The following is a 21,889-nucleotide window of genomic DNA, read 5'->3' on the forward strand; positions in this document are numbered from 1 at the left end:
TGTGTGTATATGTTGATATACAGGGATGTAGTCACATTCCCAGCACATGGGATACACGGAGCTTAGAGTACCGGCGCCGGAATCCCGATACCTGTCAGAATTCCGGTGCCGGTATCCCGACCTTCAGCATCCCAAATGTAAGTAGTTGGGGGGGACAGGGAGAGTTAGGCACTAGGGGGGGAGGGTTAGGCACTAGGCAGGGAAGGTTAGGTTCAGTGTGCGGGGAGGGATGGTTAGGGGTAGGGGAAAGGTAGGATACCAACTGACAGATATCTGTATCCTAACCCTGTCGGGATGCTGGCGTTGGGATTTTGACTGCTGGGATCCCGAGCGCCGGCATCCCATACCCAATCCGATATACGTTATGTATTATATAGTGCTGTCTGGTAGATAAGTGTAATATCAAATGATGTCCTCGCAGGTCTTATGTTAATATAAATTTTAATTGCAAGTTTTCAGTAGCACTTGCCGACTGTCTTTGTACCTGAGCAATAGTGGGGCATGCACAGAGATTTTATATGCGTAATTAAATTGTTAGCTGAAGCAATGCAAATCCAATTAGAGCCAGTGTCACAGGCCAACACAAACACATCTCCACTCCAACTCTCCAGGAAGTGACAAGAAAACAGATGAAAGCAAGTGTGCGCTTGGCGCTTACACAATATAAGCAACAAAATAACATGGCACATCAACACAATGTTACCAGTTTAGGTGCATACACACACAACGATTTTGTAACCAATGATTTTATGAACGATTTTCTGTCAGATTTTTTTGAACTACAAACGATTTTTGTAACTTCCCTTAATGAAAATCGTTCGGTTGGTCAGTCAGAATGAACTACAAACGGGAACGTGCATGAGCGATAATCGTTCATCGTTATAACTCAGAAACTGAAAGTTTTTTTCAACGATTGAACGATAACGACGTTGTTCTAGTTAAATCGTTCAAAAAATCGTTACGTGTGTATGCACCTTTAGACTGTTCTATAACAGCATGTAGATACAGGGCTGGCTGGTAACTTTTAACCTAGAGGGCATATGCAAGCAAGTAACCTTGGCTTTCCTACCAGTGCAATTGCTATAATTAAATGACGCCTACTAGCCCCATCTGACAATTCATTTTAGTGACCAATATACAGTATGTTCATTGAATATCAGGTTATAAGGTTAAAACATGGTGCTCTATATAGCTGCTGCTGGCACAGGTCACTGACCTTGACAAATCATTAAGAGTATGATTCATAAATGTAGTTTGTAAATCCCCCCTCCTATATGTAAAAAGCAAAACAAAATTATGACTGAATAAGAATATACATCCATTTTAAACAATCAATCTACTACTATATATACACCACCAATTTGAGAGAAAAACAGTGCTCACTATATATTGGTATTTTAGAAACAAAATTAGAAATCACACCCTAAATAAGACGGCACCCCGTCTCACAATTACCTCATTAAAAATCATTCCACTGATCAGACACACTCCTTCATTAAAAAACTTTATATCCATTTAATATTTAAATTGCAAATCAGACCCCCTTTTCCCAAATTAAAATCAAACCCCAGATCAGACACCCAGTCACCATTAAGACCCCGGATTAATTGAAAATCAAATCACAGATCAAACCCCTTCCCTCTTATTAGAAATCAGAAACAAGGTCAGAACTCCACCTCTCCTAATCAAAAATAAGAACTTAGATCTGTAGGGGCAACCCAATTCAATTACTCACATCTCCTGCGGTCTCTCGCCATCTCAGTTGCATCGATCGTGCAAGGATAGATGATTAGTGCCAATCCTCCACCAATCAGGTTTGGAGATCTCCCACCAATTGGCAAACTAGCAGCAGGGTGTGACAGAAGCTTGTCATATCCTGGCTGTAACAGTGAGACCACACTCTGCATTGATGTCTTGCAGCCGGGAGACAGGTAGAAAATGCTGTCCAGCTAATCTGATTGTGTTATAACACAAACGGAGTGGCTGGGGAACATAGTCTGCCTGCTTCCTGACTACCTGACATGTACAATGCTGTGCGCAGTTGCGGCCTGTCCCAAATCCCTTAATTCGATCCAGTCAGGGAGGCAAGCTAACCTCTTCCTGTCCACATGCAATGTACAATACAAAGGTGTTGCAGTTCTACATATAGAGAGTAGTATCTCAAAGTACTACTATTGTTTGAAAATATGCCAACTTCTGTGTTTTTGAAGGACTTGTCCCAGAAGATTCAGGAGAGAATGTGGAAGGAGAAAGCAACACAGAAGATGCAAAGCTGCAAGACTTACCACCTTGTTGGGGATTAGACATTGTTTGTGGAAAAGGAACAGATTTCAACTACGGTCCATGGGCAGACAGACAGAGGTACAGTACTGAAATCTCTTCTTTCAAACTACAAAAACATTGCATGCGTGTTCGCGTTATGGAACATGTTTTCAGAAGTCTTTTTCTTCAGGGTCCATAGGGATCCACAGGGATACCATGGGGTGTAGGTGGTGGATAAGGACCGGACACCAAACAGTTAAGCTTTCAACTGCAGGATGCAACGGTCCCTCCCCCCTAAACCCCGCCCCTGAGCCTGAGGCAAATCAGTTTGCTTGGTATCCGGCAGGAGCTCGGATCACGTTTAAAACAGTGGCTGCCTTATGCAGCCCAAAGCTTTTATTTTTATGATTTCTAATTTTATTTATCTTTATTAGTGAGTGCGCAGCATCAGACTGTCCTTGGGACGTCTGTGATGCCACTCCATCACCCCTCTGGGCACCGCAACTCCATAGCATCGCTTGGTACTTTCGGCGGGGCTCCCGGGGACCTTGCTAGCCTGCCCCGTGAAGGACCCCAGACTGCAACTCGGATGCAGGGGACAGGTAAGGCGGGTTACCGCTTGCGGTAGCCCGCAGCTGGGCAGTCTTACCTCCGTTCTCAGGGAACAGACCGGTGGTGCTGAGCGTGAACACCGGCCTCGTTCGTGTGATCCACTAGACCATCAAGGTACATATGGTTCAGGAATCCAGCATCCCGGTGGTCAAAAATCAGCCAGGGGCGGTCAGCATTCCCTATTACAGTGGCCCCTCCCCCAGCTCAAGGCGCCATTCCACCGCGATATGGACGCTCTGAGCTACTCTCCTCCTCGGACCCCGCCCCCTCAGAGGTCTCCGGCGGCCATTTTCTGCAGGCTCAGCCACAGCTCTCTCTGGAAAATGCTGGATCCGGTCCCCCTACATACCTCTCCCAGGAGTCAGGTTATGTAGCGCTATAGCCTACCAGTCACTGCGTCTGAGTAGTTGAATGTAGCGCCCTTTTGCAGTTAGTGTTTTTCTGAATAATATGTGACTTTTGCTAGCGCTGTCTGTCTGATTTTTCTAATCTGTCAGCCTATGCCTTTCCCTTTCCTCTCACTATAACCGTATCATACCGGTGTATTCAGGGTATACTATACTTCACTTTACTTATATTTGTGAAGGCTGTCACATACTGTTTGGTTGCACACTACACTCTCTGCTGTGCTCTCCTGCAGCTTATTTAAGCATAGGCAGGATAACTGTACTGCATACCCATTTGTATACACTATTGCATAATAGTGTTTGCATACTCATTTGTATTTGGTATATTCTGTCGCATATTAGTGTATACTCTGCGACTATGTCTAACAAAGACAAAAGTAGCAAGCAAGCGACTGCACCTACATTGCTCTCATGCAAATCCTGTGCAGCAAGCTTGAATGAGGAGGCTGTTGTCCATGTACAACGTGTTGTATTACACCAGGTACATCTTCTGCCCTCGCCCAGGAGCCTCCTTGGGTGTCCCTGACTCAGGTGCTAGCTACTATTGCAGCCTGCCTGACAGTCCCGGCAGTAATTCCCCATATTAGGGCGCTTCAACAGGTACAGGCAGTACCGGTACCTCCATGGGTAGATGTCCTCTCTACTTCGGTACAGAGTCTAGCAGCTTCCTCTACAGCCTTTCAAAATACTTAGCAAGGTGAGAAGCCCCTACCCAGTAAACCTACCAAGCGTACTTTGTTGTCTTCGCAATCTATGCAACTTTCAGAATCTGAGCTATCATCTGAGGCAGAAGATGCTGACGATCTCTCTGATACTGAATCTACTTCAAGGAAAGGAGAGCATCTATCTAAAATGAATATACCTATTTTGGTGCGAGCTGTCAGATCTATCCTCCAAATAGAAGACAATGAGCCTGCCACCAAATCAAAGCACTAACTATTTAAATGACAAAAAAGTGGCTTCAGCAGAGTGTCCCCTTTCTGATCAGCTAGCCGAACACATGGCAGCAGCTTGGCAGATGCCTGGTAAAAGGTTTCAGCTCCAAAAATCCCTGACCTATTGTTACCCTTTCCAGCAGCTCATTGCGCAAATTGGGAGGCTCCCCCAGCAGTAGATTCCCATGTTACACGATTGATTAAACGTTCCACATTACTTATCCCTACAGCTTCCTCATTAAAGGATCCTACTGATAGAAAGATTGAAACTGGCCTTAAATCTGTGTATTCCCTTTCAGGAGCATTGCTCGCCCAACCATGGCTATTGCCTGGGAGGCGAAAGCAATTGAAAGCTGGGAAGATGCCCTAGAAGAGTCTTTCTCCCTAGAGGCCTCTAGGGATCAGATGTCTTATATAGCTCACATAAGAGATGCAGTTTCCTATATCGGAGAGGCCACCTTGGATGCTAGTCTCTAGAGCATTGGCTACATCAATGTTTGCCTGCCGCACTATTTGGCTACGGTAATGGAAGGCGGATTCAGACTCTAAGAAGGCCTTAGAATCATTGCCTTACACTGGTGTGATCCTGTTTGTCCCAGTTCTAGACAATATTGTAGCCACTTTGGCAGCATCAAAAACTGCTTTTCTGCCCTCAGCAACTACTGCAAAGCCTCAGACAACGTCCTTCAGGTCCTTTCATCCCCAGGGAAAGCCTAAGGGCCAGTCCTTTCCTCGGCAATAGGCTTCCACCAGGGCTGCCAAGCCCAGGACCAAGCAGACCTTGGCCACCCGACGACCTGCTTCCAAATCTGTGGACAAACCTTCAGCCTGACAGGGCGGTCCTCCCCCTGGTGGACCCCAGCGTAGGAGGCCAACTTTCAATTTGCCCAGTGCTGGCGTCAAACGACCACAGATGCTTGGGTACAAGAAGTGGACTCTCACAGGTGCGCCCTCTCATTCCTAAGACGGCCACCCCACCAGTTTTTCTACAAAGGCCCTCCATCAGACCCGAGCAGGGGCCTGCTTATCCAGAAAGCCATTCAGTCCTTGCTGCAAGAGGGGGGTAATAGTTCCAGTTCCGCTATCGCAGTGAGGGAATGGTTATTATTCTTCCCTGTTTCTGGTGCAGAAACCAAATAGGTCTTATCGCCCTATCCTCATCCTCAAATCCCTGAACAAATTAATCAGGGTGCCTTGATTTTGGATGGAAATCCTGCGCTCTGTTGGACTAGCTATGGATTCGGGGGACTTTATGGTATCTCTGGATATTCAGGATGCTTACCTACGTGTACCTATAACACCCTCTCATCAGCGATATCTCCGGTTTGCTGTACTACAGCAACATTTCCAATTTCAGGCTCTGCCCTTTTGGACTTTCTACAGCTCCACGGGTCTTTAACAAAATGATGGTGGTCATGGCAGCCCACCTGCGTTGTCAGGGAGTCAGGCTGCTTACATACCTGGACGAGCTCTTGCTCTTAGCACGCTCCCCAGAGGTTCTTCAATGTCATCTTCAGATAACCATTGCCTTCCTACAGAGACATGGCTGGTAAGTCAACTGGAAAAAGTCCTCCCTGAACCCTTAGCAAAGGATGGTCCATCTTGGGGCTCTTTTGGATTCTCAAGCTCAGAGAATCTTCCTGACAACGGACAAGATCTCCACTCTTCAACAACGAGTGCACAGATTACTTCACAGTCGCCGAGTCCCATTTAGCAATCCAGATTCTTGGATCCATGGTATCCACCTTTGACATGGTGGAGTACGCTCCGTTTCATTCCAGGCCTCTGCAACACCTAATCCTCTCCAGATGGAGATGGATCGGATCAGATCCCAGACAATGATTCTCTCTCCAGAGGTTAGTTTGTCCCTCTCCTGGTGGTTACAGACGTCTAACCTAACCAAGAGTCGTCCCTTTTGGATCCTGGAGTGGGTACTCCTTAAAACGGACGCAAGCCTCCGGGGCTTGGGCGCAGCGACCAGTCAACACTCCTTCCAGGGCTATTGGACATCGGTTGAGTCTACCCTGCCAATCAATGTGTTGGAACTTGGAGCCATCTCCAGAGCCCTCACTCTGGCTCAGGACATTCTTCAGGGCAAGCCTGTACAAGGGCAGTCCGACAGCACCACAGCAGTGGCCTACATCAATCACCAAGGAGGCACTTGAAGTCGGTCCGCAATGGCAGAAGTGTCAGGCATTCTTGCATTGGCCGAAGTTCACCTCCTGGGTCATCTCCACAGTGTTCATTCTGGGAGTTCTCAACTGGGAAGCGGGCTACCTCAGCCATCACAACGTGCATGCCGGGGAATGGTCTCTCCACCCAGAGGTCTTTTAACTCCTAGTGGACAAATGGGGCCTGCCAGAGGTGGATCTCATGGCCTCCCGACACAATCGCAAGCTGCCAATGTACGGGTCCAAAAACAAGGTACGCCGAAGCAGTCTTCGTAGATGCCTTGTCGGTGAAGTAGACCTTCCATCTGGCGTACCTATTCCCTCCAGTCTCCCTTCTTCCTCGAGTCCTTCCTCGGAAGTTCAAGCAAGACTGAGGCACTATCCTGCTGGGGGCTCCGGCCTGGCCCATACAACATTGCTACGCCGATCTTGACAGCCTCTCCATAGACACTCCTCTCCTACTTCCTCAACGTCCGGACCTGTTGTGTCAAGGTCCATGTCTACACCCGGACCTGGCCCGTCTGTTTTTGATGGCGTGGTTCTTGAGACATCCCTCCTAAGATCCAAAGGTTTTTCTAGCTCGATGGTCCAGACTATGCTCAGAGCGCGCATCCGACCTCTGCCCGGATCTATCACAGTGTGTGACACGCATACTTCCAGTGGTGTGCTACCAGAAGTTTTGACTTTCAAGTTTTTAGGGTCTTTAGAGTCCTGGCCTTCCTTCAAGCAGGATTGGACCTAGGACTCCATCTGGCCTGGCTGAAAGTGCATGTCTCTGCTCTGGCCATCTGGTTCCAGCGCAGAATTGCTCCAATGCCGGATGTTCACACCTTCATTCAGGGTGTCCTCCATATTCGATCTCCCTTCATCCCTCCAGTGTCGCTGTGGGATTTGTCAGTGGTTCTCCAGGCCCTTCATGGCCCTCCGTTTGAACCCCTGGAATCTGTGGAAGTGGCTTACAGCGAAGACTTTCTTCTGGCTCTTGCGTCCGCCTGTAGGGTGTCAGATTTAGGGGCGCTTTCCTGTCGCTTCCCATTTCTGATCTTTCATCAGGACAGGTCTGTTCTTGGAACTCATCTTGACTTCCTTCCCAAGGATGTTGCTCATTTCAATATTAATGAGGAAATTGTAGCCTTGGCCTTCCATTCACCAGACCTCTCGGCAGGTGAGGCCTCCTTGGATGTGGTCCATGCTCTCAGGATCTATGTGGACCATACAAGTTCTCGTCGGAAAACAGATTACCTATTTGTCCTCTATGGATTCCATAACAAGGGCTAGCCAGCTAACAAACAGACTCTGGCCAGATGGCTTCGCATGACTATCTGACAGGCTTGCACACAGATGGGCCTTCCTGTGCCGGCTACCATCTCTGCTCATTCCACTCGCTCTGTGGGACCCACGTGGCGCCTCAGCTGAACAGCTTTGTAAGGCGGCCACGTGGTCTTCTGTCCATACCTTTCTTAGGTTTTATGCCTTCGATACCTTTGCCTCTCAGGATGCTTCATTTGAACGCAGGATACTCCTCTCAGCTCAGGAGCGTCCCCACCCTTGAATACTGCTATGGGACATCCCCATGGTATCCATGTGGATCCCTGTGGACCCTGAAGAAGAAAATGAGATTATGGTAAAACTTACCTTGTTGTGGGTTTCCTGATAACTGGTTTCCTGTGAGAATGTGATCCTTCTGCGTACCAGTCTTCCTTCTTTCCTCCTGCCTTGGGCTTGTTAAACTGATTTGCCTCAGGGTCGGGGGTTTAGGGGGGATGGACCATTGCATCCTGGCAGTTGAAAGCGTAACTGTTTGATGTCAGGTCCTTATCCACCACCTGCACCCCATGGTATCCCTGTGGACCCTATGGACTTCGAAGAAAGAGAGTTAACAAAGGTAAGTTATACCATAACTCAATTTTTTTTTTTATTATTTAGCTTAAGCCTTCAATTGTGTAGCCACCTTGGTTACTTTACTCCAGTACATAATGGAAAAATGTAATGTACATGATCTGTATTACACTAGCATAATTTCTGTTTCATAATTAAAGCCAAAATTATATGTGAGCACATAATGCTGCAAAAGGCAGTTGTCTGTGTGAAGAAATATGGATTTGTCCCATATGTTATCTTTTGTTTTCTGTGATTTCATTGTACGAACATTTAAAGGGTCACTGGACCCGAAGAACCAATTTTAACAGTGAAATGGTAGTGCTGCTATCATTTTTCTAGCTGCTTTTCCTCAGATCACAGATAAGTTTAACTCTGTCTCCTGTCTGGATGACAAGTGTTCCATCACTTCACAATATACTTGTGCTGGTGTTGACCCATTCCCCTTGTGTCGTCAATATATTGTAACACAAAGATAGAAGCTGTCTATCGCTCCATCCTTTCCCAGCAATTTATCCCTAACTCCTGTTTCCAAGTCCAGGCTTCTACTTCCTTGCTGGTAGTGTACAAACTAAAATCACCCTCTCACGTTCCACCAGCGTGTTGGGTGCCAGGATGTGGCCATTTTCATGTAGTGCTGCCTGGACTTCTCTCCTTATGACCCCTAGTGTTTTCATATTTGTTTGGCTGCCGAAAGTACTGAATCAAGGTAGATCAGATTTATTTCTTGTAATGTAACTATGACCATGTGTATTGTTCCTCTAACTCATTAGAGGAATATGTTTAAATAATGCTTTTCCTTTCTCCTGGCAGGGAGTGCTTGTGGAAATTTTTCTTCCCGCCTGATTATCAGGTCTTGAAAGTTTCTGATATCCCGCAGCCTGGGAAACAACGGCAGACACAGGCATTTGAATTAAGAATGAACATCATTGCAAATGCTACAATAGATCTGCTTTTTACCAAAAACAAAGTGAGTGCTAATATAAACCAACCTGGTATGCTGTGTGCTAGAAAGTGGACTTTGCTGTAATTGTCTGTGCAGGATTAAGATGTGACAAATTATTAGGTTATCAGTGGTAAGAAGTATGAGGTCTTTCATATGTATGCATGATGGTGGCATTTACAGCTAAGGCCCAGAGAGCTTTATGTTGGTGAAGCCAACTGTCATACTAATTAATGTGCACGCTTTGCTGTACTTCATGTTCCCTTGGGTACATTGGGACTTGCTCTAAGAGATCACTGAACCTGACACAACTCTCAGCGTGTCTTCATCTTATGCTAGAGCAGTGTAGGAATGTTATTCTGTGTGCGCACACAAGTTTATAAAAGGTTTTTTTATTCAAATTTTTAAATGTCTCAAAACTTAAAATAAGGTCAGGATAAAATCTGCTGCTTTGGAAAAATGACCATATTAAAATGTTTTTGCTTACACACTGTAAAGGCAGCCATTTTCTGGGCTGAGGCACTTTGTGCCCCATGTGTCATTGATGACGCTGTTTTTAGTGGATTAGTAAATTTATATGTTCAGCCCAAATAATAGCTTCCTGCACTGTGTTTAGGAAAGTGAGGGCCTGATTCAGAACCGCTCGTAAGCGGCCGCTCGTTCGCTCCGAGCGATGTTCGCACAACTGCGCATGCGTATGGGTTGTAATACGCATGCGCGAACCATTCATTACGGTCGGAAATTGTGTGCTTGCAAAATAGCGAATGCCTGCTAATTTGAGTGACAGAATGAGGCGTTTGTGGGTGGTAACAGGGGAAGGTGCTTGAAAACGGGGAGTGGTGATCCGAACACAGGCGTGCCAAACGGTCAAAACGGGCGTTTTAAGGGTGTGCATAATTAACAAAGCAGCATCATCGACCACGTCACTTGGTTGTCTCTTAGCCTGAACTGTTTGCATGATTGCGGTAGGAAAATCCAACCACAAGCACCGCGAGCAGTTCAGACGCCTTTCGATGTACTCGATTAATCTAATAAATAGCGGAGATGACGTATGATGCGAGCGGCCAGGGGGCGTCTTTACAAAATAGCGAGCGCATATTTTGTTCGCTCGCTCAGACATAGAGGCGTCAACAGACCGCAAAGAGCGAACGCTCAATTTAAATACTCGGCCCCTTTTTCAGAACGAGCGAGCGCAAATAGCGTCCGGCTCTGAATCAGGCCCTGACTCCTCTCTAGTGCTTAATGAGATACTCTTTTATCCTGTCAGTGTACGGTTACTTGTAAGACTGGCCCAGAGACACTGGCTTTAAAAGGAATATCTTGTTGAATATAACTAGGTGTAACATACGTAATGCTTAGGTGAATCAACTGAAAGCACTAGCATTGGAGGGAGGCATTTTTGGGACTGAGATAGAATTTGTATTACTTGTATGAATAGATAATTGGAGTAATGTTGTTACCATTGTGGAAATATATATTTATTTTGTGTTTTCTAGAAAAAAAAAAATTTTTCACTTTATATTTGCACTTGGCTATATATGCAGTCTTCAACTAGGCAAACTTGATAAAAGACTATAGTCATAAATTAAAAATTTCTCCCGTGCGTAGCTGGAGCAGGTCGCTAGTTTACATATATAACCGTACATTTTGCACATCACTCCACTATATGTACAGTATACAGGTATGTTGTAATAGAGGTTATTTAGATTAGGGACTATTAGGAATTAATTGAAATTATATCAAGATTTAGAACTCGTCATTTTTAGCTAAGCTTGATACAGCTAATATTATTGTTATTATACAGGAAACAAATGCTGTGCATGTGAACGTGTGGGCTGGATCATATTTGGAAGTAAACATCCCTCTGATTGTCACTGACACTGGTAAGACTTACAAGTAAAGAAAAGGCCAGCTATTTATTAAAGCAGTGAGAATCTGCAGCAGCACAAGTAGTATGCATGTTTTGACTGCAGATGTGCTGTTTGCTCAGAGTTATTGGTTTTAATTTAATTTATTACATTGACCATGGCTTCTCTGTAGAACTTTTTGACCACCTCAATTAATTGTATGGGTGATCATTACATTAGCAGAGCTGCACTAGCACATTTACTGTCTCTTATTGCAAAGGGTTTTTGGGTTCGGGAGCTAAATGGCCGTGGTAAGTCCTGCGGCTAATTGAATTCCTCCAAACAGTCCTCTGAAAACTACATACTAAAATTTGTATACGACACAGAGGGGTCAATTTTTTTACTAAGCAGTGTTAGGAGACAGAGTGAAATGTGATAAGGTGCCAGCCAATCAGCTTACAACTGTCATTTTTCAAACACAACCTGTGACATGGCAGTTGGGAGCTGATTGGCTGGTACCTTATCACTTTTCAGTCTCTCCTAACACTGCTTAGTAAATAGACCCCTGAATTAGTTAAAACCAGGGAGCTAAATTTAAGGTTGGAAATCATTGCCCCCTTGTGAATATAACGTACTCCTCTAACAATGTTAAGCTCACTATTGCTATAGTATTGATAGGGGTCGAAGCCGTGAGTCCCCTCGTAGTGTGAGGAAGTGCGGCTATATGACGCACTTAAGGTACCTGCGTATTCACTCATTTTTGTTTGCTGCCCTATTAGGCGGCGTATAAAAATAAACATGTCCATGGCGAGATCAGGCAACAAAGGACCAAGTGAGGTGCCACTGAGGAGCCATTGGTGGAATTTCCATAACGTTGCGACAACTCGACTACCTCATGGCTAACTGAATTGACCCCATTTAATGGGGTTCCCACTGACAGGAGATTGTTGAATTATTATTGTTTCAGATTCCTGTAAGCTGAATTTCTTCTTCCTCCACTAAGGGGGCACAGGGATCATATTGGGTATAACCTGGAGATGAGTCTGGGCACCAAATAGTTAATTCTGAATTCCCAGCAGCTCGGGCTCCCTCTCCTCTATACCTAGCCACTAGCAGGAGCGGGCATCGTTTTGAGGGGTCCCCCCATTGTTTTATTGATTTATTTCTTTATTTTACTAGTTTTTTTTTCTTTTTTTAATGGGCAGTGAAAGGCGTCCTATAGGATGCTCTCACTGCCACTCCAGTGCTGATGGCTCCCCGTTGGCCCCTCCCCCACCCCTAGGGTGCGCTTCCTCACCGCAGAGAGCAAGCCCCAGGCGTGATCCTCCCCTCTCACCGCCTCCTCTGAGATACTCGGTGGCCATTTTCTCAGCACATCTCAGGGAGAGAAGTTTAGCCTCCTGTCTTCTCATATAACTCACTCCTCAGCCAGATTATATACATAGCTCATTCCTGCTTTTATACAGTAGCTGGTTTGTTGAGCATTATTTGCCCACTTGTTCAGTGCATTGGTCTGTGTGCATGTGAGTGTTGTTGTTCCTTCTGCATGTGTGTCTGTGTGCCCTGCTGTTGATACCGGTCACCTTGGGGACACCCCTGGTCAGTTGGATGATTCTCTGTATATGTGTGGATCTATGTATGTGCATGTATGTATGTATGTATGTATGTGTATATATATATATATATATATATATATATATATTATACATAAACCTTTGCGGAACATTTTTTTTCAAGGCGTTCTACACGTCCAGCCTCCTTTTGTTACTCCAGTGGCTCCCTGGAACTTGTCTCTGGTTCTTAAGGCTCTCCAGTTATCTCCTTTTGAGCTTTTGCAGTCGGTTGATGTGTGTTGGCTTATGTGGAAGAATGTCTTCCTGTTTGCCATCGCGTCACCCTGATGAGTGTCCGATTTGAGCATCTTGTCGTGTCACTCCCTGTTTATTGTTATTCACTCAGATCGTGCTTTTCTGCTGACTCACCTGGGTTATCTTCCCAAGATAGTGTGTTGCTTTCACATCAATCAGGAGATCGTAGTTCTGTCTTTCTGGGTTCCAGACTCTTTGCCGGAGGAGGCATCTTTGGATGTTGTGAGGGCTCTCCGTATTTATGTGGACAGGACTAGAGATTTCCGCAAGACAGATTCGCTGTCCTGTATGATTTCACAAGCGCAGTTGGCCGGGTACTAAGCAGACCTTAGCCCGCTGGCTCCATTTGACTATCCGCCAAGCCTATTCTTTGGTGGATCTTCCTGCCCTTGCCGCGGTGACTGCCCATTCCACCCAGTCAATGGGAGCATCTTGGGCAGCTTGCTGTGGTGCAACTTTGTAAAGTGACCACGTGGTCTTTTGCACTCACATTCATTAGCTTTTATGCCTTTGAAATATATGCATCTTCGAAAAGCAGCCTTCGGGCATTCTGTTCTCAGTGCTGCTCAGGAGCCTCCCCTCCTATAATGGTACCTCTTTGGAATGTCCCATTGTGATTACTGTCCCCCCCCCTAGTGGAGGAAGAAGAAAAGATGATTTATGTTCTTACCTGTTAAATCTTTTTCTTCGACCCCATAGGGGGCAAAGGGCGCCAACTCTGAGGCACCTGACTATTGGGTGTATGCTAGTCTTCCTTCTCCTTACTCCTTGCCGCTTGCTGACTTAACTGGCTGCCGGTGGCTGGGGGCGGGATATAGAGGAGAGGAAGCCCAGGCTGCTGAGAATTCAAATTAACTATTTGGTGCCCAGACTCTCCTCTCCAGGCTAGGAGGAAGAAGAAATTTAGCTTAAAGGAATCTGAAACGATTTATGAATTATTGTCTGGAAAGATCAGGGCATCAATCTCCTGTCAACGGTGGAAACCCCATTAAATGGTGTCAATTCATTTAGCCATGAGGTAGTCGAGTTGTCGTAACGTTAGGGAAATGCCACCAATGGCTCCTCAGTGGCACCTCAACTTGCTGCTTTGTGGCCTGATCTTGCCACGGACATGTTTATTTAATACGCCACCTAATGGGGCAGCGAACAAAAATGAGTGAACACGGAGGTACCTTAACGCACTTTCTCACACCACGAAAGTACTCACGGCTTCGACCCCTATCAATACTATAGCAATAGTGAGCTTAACATTGTTAGAGGCGAACGTTATATTCACAAGGGACAATGATTTCCATCCTTAAATTTAGCTCCCTGGTTTTAACTAATTCAGTGTCCTATACAAATTTTAGTATGTAGATTTCAGAGGACCCTTTGGGGGAGTTCAACTAGCCACAGGACTTACCACGGCCATTTAGCTCCCGGGTTAACAGCCCGGAAGCTAATCAATTACTGCCCGAGGGTGTGAATAGAAATCCACATTAAGTGCACCTTGAGGGCTTACTGTGCGCGGTATTTGCATAGCTCCAGACACTTTACCTGGAATCTATTCCTTACTAACCCGCATAGCTTAACGTAGCAAATTGGGTTCACTGTGGGATTTAATACAATAGTAAAACTTAACTCTGGAGCTAAAAGCCTGCGTTAAGTCCCGCGGCTAATTGTTTTATTTGTTCGTGATTATGTTTTTATAAAGCTGTAATAAGTGCTACTTTTTGTACAATCTTGTTTTATCTTTAGGCTATTCAACTACAATTAAAGGACAGCTGTTACATGTTGATACAACCACTAGTATGCAGTTCAGGACTCTGCTTGAAGCTGAAATGCTTGCAGTAAGTTTAAATTCTCTTTAATTATTTTAGCATTTATTTATATAATTCGTGTGTGTGTGTTTAGTATACATGAATCATTCTGAATGTCAAGTATCACAATTTGAAGATAAGAATATAGGCATGGAATTAAAAATTATTAAGATAGCATGCGAAATAGGAAAATAAATGCTATGTACATTGAATATATTGCCATTATTTGTTTGTTCCTTTTATTTACCAATAGGAACTTATATTCAATTGTATTGTTTCTTGTGAATGTACCAATGGTATGATTAATGATGTAAAATGTAGGTAACGGTAAAACCCCAATTAGAGCAAATGCATCCAAGTCTGTTTTATAGAATATACATGGAACTGTGCAAACAAGATTTACCTGTTAATCTTAATCTTGTGTCATATGTCTGTAATAATACTCTTTGTTTCTCCCCATAGTTCCATATTAATGCCAGCTACCCTAGGGTGTGGAATATGCCCCAGACATGGCAATGTGAACTTGAAGTTTACAAGGCAACTTATCACTTTATATTTGCTCAGAAAAACTTTTTCACAGGTAAAAATATACATTTACTTATAACAAAAAAAATACAGCAATACCCAATTTGGTGGTCTTGAACTTTATATGGATCTACTGTGTTAAGGACACACATGAGCAATCCGAATTTTACAGTTTGTCTATAGCAGTAACACTCTGACATTCAAATCGAGCTCTGTGAACTTGGGTTCTAGCAATAAATAAACCTCTGAATGGGTGTCAATTTTTAATGGTTTTAATAATTCACTAGCTGTTTGCCTTTGGAAAGTCTTCAGATGTTGACTATATTAGATTTTACTTATGTAAATCAGTGGATATCAAAGCACATACAGAGCATCAAAATGCTTATTTGGACTGATGATTTATATTGCTAAGTACATATTTGGAACTGTGTGCATATATTTAGTGCTTAACTTCATAGAGAAGATAACTGATTAAAATTGTTTCACAATAAGTGTAGACATGTCTTGTCCCCTTCTCTGCTGAGCCTGTTTTGCCACTTTAAGGGCTGGCTACAACAACCTCAATAACTGTAATTTTATGAAGTACGCACACAAAATATTCCTTTTCTTCCCAATCGACTTTGAATTTCCAGAAACTAACATTAGTGTGCTTATTTCTCCTCAAATGGCCAGAAAGTTAGCTAAAAGATTTTGTGTGAATTTTTGTTTTCTAATCCCCACCAAGAAAAACATTGTTGTTTTGGCTTTGGTACTGATCTAACTTTCAAAAATGTTAGAAAGCAATATTACACACCAGTTTTCATAATAAAATCTGCACTTCAAAGATTGGATTTTTTTTTTTTTTTACGTATTTAACTAAAATGTGTAAAATATGGTAGCCCCACAAGGCATACCATTTTGAACAATAGACAACTTACCGTATAAAGTGAGGTGATCCATTAGTTCATTAATGCCAGGATGTGGGCTGCGTAATATAGGGTGTATTTGGTTATCACTAGAAAATAACTACCGAAGGGGTCACACCATTTGTTAGAGTTAGACTGTCTTCGTACAAGTAAGGGTGTCTACAACTTTCGAAGCCCATCCCTGGATTTTTTAATGATTTCTGTAGTGATCACCAGAGAATAACTTTTCAGGGATTAAATAATTTCAAAGAGTGTACTTCTCTCTTTCAACGAGGGTACCCCCGAGTTTGTGGGTGCCAGTATAGGGGAGAGAGAGCACTTTTAATTTCCTGTTTCTACCCTATTTCATGGCTTTTAAAAATGTCTGCATGGTTCTGCCTTTACAGGGTGGGGATTATTGACGTTTTTGCATCCCCAGCGCAATATTGTCATCAAGCCCCACCCTCATATGGGTCAGGGCGACAGCAAGTCTAGAGTATATTCATGCAGACACATCGAAACACTGTAATATGAATTGCTCTCGAAACACACAGTAGATCGTTTTTTTGCGTCTGTATTTTTGATCCTAAATTCAGGTTGCAGTGTTGCATCCTACTATAAATGAAGCCTTTTGTGTTTAAGATTATTAACTGTCTGAAGCATCTTCATATTATTATTGTCATTTAGAACCCCATTAACAATGTCTATGTTGGGTAATCTTTCTGGAACTTGTCTAATTAAAATGTAGCCGTCCTCCTCCGATTGTATTGAGATTTCCATTGTATTTTTCCTAACTTGTGTTTTAAGTCTTCTATAGAGCTTGGTGGTAACATCACTAGCAACTTATCTATACAACTATCATTCATATGGCTGTTACATTCGTTACTGTTACTGTGAAGTCCCCCACATACCTAACAACAATTCTGAGATTATTCTCCCTAACTGTATATGACTGGAGAAACTGCTGTAATTACTGTGTTAGTCCAATAGATTCAGCAGCAACACCCTATTTATGAGTTGGTAAGCGAGAAAGTTTCTTGCTGCCCCTTGGTAGTGGAACATTACGTTTGGAGACTTTGGAGCTGATAACAATGTTGCATGCAAGTTGGCCTCAATTACACTCGCACTGCCTGCATGGAACTAAATGGTGATATTCAGCCATATGCTGAGATTTATACATCTAGGTGACCTCGCTGCCACTATACATACACTTGTGCAAATAGCAGTTGTTTTTATCAGTGTGCAATTATCCAGCACTGTACCTGGTGAAAGAGATCCATTTGAAATCTGACTCTCAGCATCTGCATGACTTACAGTAGATAGTCTGCTTTCACATACTCAAAAACACCCTTATTCAATTTAGTCTGCGTGCAAACTCCCCATTGCAACCCAGTTACACTCATTCACTCGCAAATGCAGAGTGTAACTGGCCTGGCATACAACCGGCCTGGCATACAACCGGCCTGGCATACAACTATGCATCAGCCTCTTTTTGTCTGATTACCTGATAAACTGTTGGAAATGCCAGTATTAATAACTCCTTGTTTTGTAAAAATGAATATAATTGAACTATGCTATTTATTTCTTTTGAAAACATTTGTTGATTTATATTTTTTTTACATTTCCTGTGTCTGATTTTTATTAAGTGGCATTTGCTCTTCACAAGTAAAATGTTAGCACAAAGATAGACTAAGTTCCAGCTCCCTTTTTCAGAGTCTTATGGGACTGTTTAACTATAACTCCTGGTGCTGGTTTCATTTTAGATCTGATTCAAGATTGGTCCAGTGACAGTGCCCCAGATCTGTTTTCATTTGTCCCTTATACTTGGAACTTAAAGATCATGTTTCATCAGTTTGAAATGATCTGGGCAGCAAATCAACACAACTGGATAGATTGCTCGACTAAGCAGCAAGAAAATGGTGAGATTCATTCTGTCACCGTGGTTTCTAAGCCAGTGTACTTGAACAATGCTTGTACATGATGAACTAATATGTTTTCTTGTTGAGTTCGGCCTTCATGTGAAATTGTGACTCCTTTTTACCCTTTCCCTATAAACAAAACAATGAAATTAGATAATAAACCGTGTACTTTTTCACCTTGATAAAAGCAGCGCTGTGGTGTTGGCAATACATGTAGTGGAACTATTGTATCTGATGTTTTGTTTATCACATTAAAAATATATCTACATGTGCTCCTTTCCTCAACATACACAATAAAGACTTGAAGTACGACCGTAAAATGTCTCTACCCTGTTTTCCTTTGTATACCAAGCAGTTCTGTAGGGTTTAAAAGTCCTCCAATACTTGACATCTATCCATGTTAAGCAATAAATCAATAACTAGCAAGTTACCATAATAGTACAAATACAATATAAATATTGTTCTGGGTTTTCAGTTTTAAGTCTACTTTATTTTCCTCAAGTTCAAAATATCTTCTGTATGGATTTTTACTTTCATCTTATAGACATTTTGTATTGTTCTTCTAGTGTATCTGGCTGCCTGTGGAGAAACATTAAACATAGATTTTGCACTGCCATTTACGGATTTTGTACCAACTACGTGCAATACCAGATTTTCCCTAAGAGTAAGTTTCATTTTATTCATTTCCATGTACCTAGTGGTTTGAATTAACATTCTGTTTGTGCCTGGAGTAGCCTGTATAGGAAAAAGCGCAGCGTATGCAGTCGAACCGCAATATAATAAAATGCGCTCAACCACAGTGATCACAATCGGACAATCACAGTGTAGAAGGACATCCTCCATGTACATCAAGCATTTACCTTTATTATTGTGTTGCCATTATTTAACACTGTAATTAAATGGCCATACAAACCTATGGCAAACAACACACATTTTTAGTGAATTAAGAAGTACAAGCAAGACTGCTAAATAAAAGTCCAGACAAGTCAGAAGATGATATTCATGTAATTTATTTTAATATGCAAGTCCATGTGAGAGTTTCATAGATATGGTCAATTTGTATTCACTAATTATATCTTAATGTTCTTTTAAATATTCTTTTGAGGTGTAAATTTGTTATTTGAGTTTGCTAATTTTTTATTTTGTTTTACTTAAAAAATACAATGCAGAATCACTTATAATATGTTCTCATTACTGTTATATTCTCTACAGTTGGCACTTGTGCTAACTGTGCTGTACTTTTGTGTTCTTTGAGTTCAGCAACATTCTTAAATAAAATAAAATTGAAACTGGGTCATAGGGATTTAATTTGTAAATTTGTGGTGCTGTTTTTTTTTTTTTCCATTGATGTAATTGTACGCAGAATAATAGGTCTTTCTGTTTCTGCTGATTTGAGTGTGTTTTGGATTATTATTTATATACATTTATTTTACAACAAGTTAGTATGCAACATTTTACAATGAAAATAATTTATATAGTAAACAAGGCAAGATATTAACAAACAGACATTTATTTTTATTTTGCTTAATTTCTGCTATCTATTTGAATGTAGATTGATGGGGAAATATATTCATAGGGAGTGATATATTTAGGGTGTTATCCAATTAGCCCCAAACATTATTCGGGCGCTAATGGACCCCCCCGGGGCTATCCAATTAGCCATGAAGCCTTATCGAGGATTTTTTTTTCAGGACCTGATGTGTCCTGAAAAGTTTCATGTTTTTTCCAGCGCAATGGCGAAAACGCAGAAGTCTGTGAACTTATCACATATCCTATGTGTTTTCTGGGGAATTATACTATTTGTACGCCCGAACCAAGTAGGATAGGGTGACAACAAAAATGGCAAAAAATTGGGATTATCGGCAAAAAAAAATATTTTTTTTTGCCCCTGAAAATATATCGGGGCTATTTGGATACCACCCTTAGAATTGTTGGTTTAGTTCATTCTTGTATTTATCAATGCTGTTTACGTTTTAGGGAGGAGATGTGGACCTCCATTTGTTTTTACCTGACTGTCATCCCAGTAAATACTCATTGCTTACATTGGTAAAAGACTGTCATCTAAACAAAACCGGCCCTGACTCCTGCAGCTCTGCAGAAAACAACAGTGGTCAAAAGCACTGCAAACCGAAGTGGAGAAATGTAACACAAGCAGGGTAATGTCTGCGTAGCACACTAGCATTCAATATTGTTTTATTTTCGTGCAGTGTTACTATTACATACATCTGTTCTCTCCATCTCTTCCTTTAACATCTTCACTGATTTTTTTTCTACATGATCAGAAAAGCGCCTTTACACTTGCTGCACATTTATAGCAATGCAGTAATAACCATGTTTAATAGATTTTCTTTCCTGAACCCAAAGGTCCGGGTGGGTGGAGTGCTGGACTGTTCCATCTGTAATGTTAATCATCGACTATACCTGGCATCCAATTTATCCCCAAAAGACAGATGAGCAACTTAAACAGTCATGTAAGTTTTTTTTTTTTTTTTTAAGATGATCATTACTCTTATGGAATGATTTTTCTTTTTTCTGTGCTGTGTGAAAGCAAGCTTTATGATTTGTTTGATTCAGTGACTCATTTCTAACTTTCCTAAAAGCCATGTAAACTCTTTCATTGCCAGTGTCAGAAATGGAGGAATCTATGCTCTCAATGCTGAGGCCTTGTCAGAGAACGTCAGAGAGAGTTACCTCTCCCACTGCTTCTAACCGACCTACTGTGGATCCATCAGAACTTCCACCAGATAAGCTGCACGTTGAGCTGGAGCTATCGCCTGACTCACAAGTAGTGTTCTATGGACCCCTCCTGATGGCCTTTCTCTCCATAAAGGTATCATGTATTTTTTGTTTTCCCAGCATGTTAATTTAACTTAAACCGGTGCAGCCTAAAAATTTTACAAAACCTGAGACTTTTATTGAATATTTTGTTCTCTGTACTATGACAGCCACTGCATATAGTATGGTCCATATGAGGCAACACTGTAACGTTATAAAGTATATAGTGACATGTCTGTGAGCTGTGTTGTGTGCGCACACCACATACCATTCATAAAATCAATAATCCAGGATGCTGGTTATCATAATATGGAAGGTACTTAGAGAATATTGTGTAAGATAAGATTAATGCGTATAGCATCGCATTATGGGGCAGAACTGGCCTCTAGTGTGTCTCATAGTGTCTGAAAGAACATAATTAGCTATACGCTTTTAGCTGTCTCCAAGTTACTATATTCAGTGATGTGTCTTTACATTTGTCTTAATTGAAAGCTGCATGGTTTGTGTGCTATGTTACTGTCAGTGCTAAATGTAGATCCATCATGCTGTAATGCGTGCTGTAAATGTCTGTCTAGTCTGGTGCCAGGTAACAGATACTTTCTTGTGGAGTTCTATCTCTAAGCAATGTCTATTTTACTGATGGTTTATTGCATCTTATTTTATGTTCTAAGTATTTTATAGAATTCTGGAAGTGTTGTATTAACTGAAGAACATCATTTATATTCAAGACTACAATTAATTAATTTTATTTCTGGGCCCTCTTTGGTGGTTTATGGCCTCTCCGGAGGTCTCCTTTCCATCATAATCATAATAATTAAAAGCATTGTTTGTGGTCTTCTCCAATACTTTTTCTTTTTTTTCTGCACTCTACAGGGGACAATTGCTTTTTTCATATGCTGCTGGATTTCTAAATGCATTTTTAAGATTGGAATTAAAGTCAATGGGTTTGGAGGGAAAAGCTTTATTAGAGCCCGGCCTGCTGCTTTTGCAGTATTCAGCTGTGGGAACGTTCTGTCGAAATGACTTTATTTTCCCATTGACTTCTGTTCTATTTCAAAACTACA

General features: G+C 42.3%; 1 protein-coding gene across 13 annotated transcripts in view; it reads left to right on the top strand.

Annotated features, from left to right (window-relative positions):
- Positions 1–21,889, top strand: part of BLTP1 (bridge-like lipid transfer protein family member 1) — a 341,411-nt gene that overhangs the window by 87,624 nt on the left and 231,898 nt on the right. For all 13 annotated transcript variants that reach the window (XM_088452258.1, XM_088452264.1, XM_088452266.1 and 10 more), the window contains 10 exons: positions 2,211–2,361; positions 9,079–9,235; positions 11,013–11,091; positions 14,661–14,752; positions 15,185–15,302; positions 17,895–18,050; positions 18,617–18,714; positions 20,028–20,206; positions 20,415–20,521; positions 20,675–20,880. In XM_088452258.1, coding sequence (XP_088308384.1) covers positions 2,211–2,361; positions 9,079–9,235; positions 11,013–11,091; positions 14,661–14,752; positions 15,185–15,302; positions 17,895–18,050; positions 18,617–18,714; positions 20,028–20,206; positions 20,415–20,521; positions 20,675–20,880 — 1,343 coding nt within the window. The remainder of the gene's footprint in view (positions 1–2,210; positions 2,362–9,078; positions 9,236–11,012; positions 11,092–14,660; positions 14,753–15,184; positions 15,303–17,894; positions 18,051–18,616; positions 18,715–20,027; positions 20,207–20,414; positions 20,522–20,674; positions 20,881–21,889) is intronic.

Source organism: Taudactylus pleione, unplaced genomic scaffold, assembly GCF_031769625.1.
Source record: "Taudactylus pleione unplaced genomic scaffold, aTauple2 ptg000036l, whole genome shotgun sequence".
Classification (NCBI taxonomy): domain Eukaryota; kingdom Metazoa; phylum Chordata; class Amphibia; order Anura; family Myobatrachidae; genus Taudactylus; species Taudactylus pleione.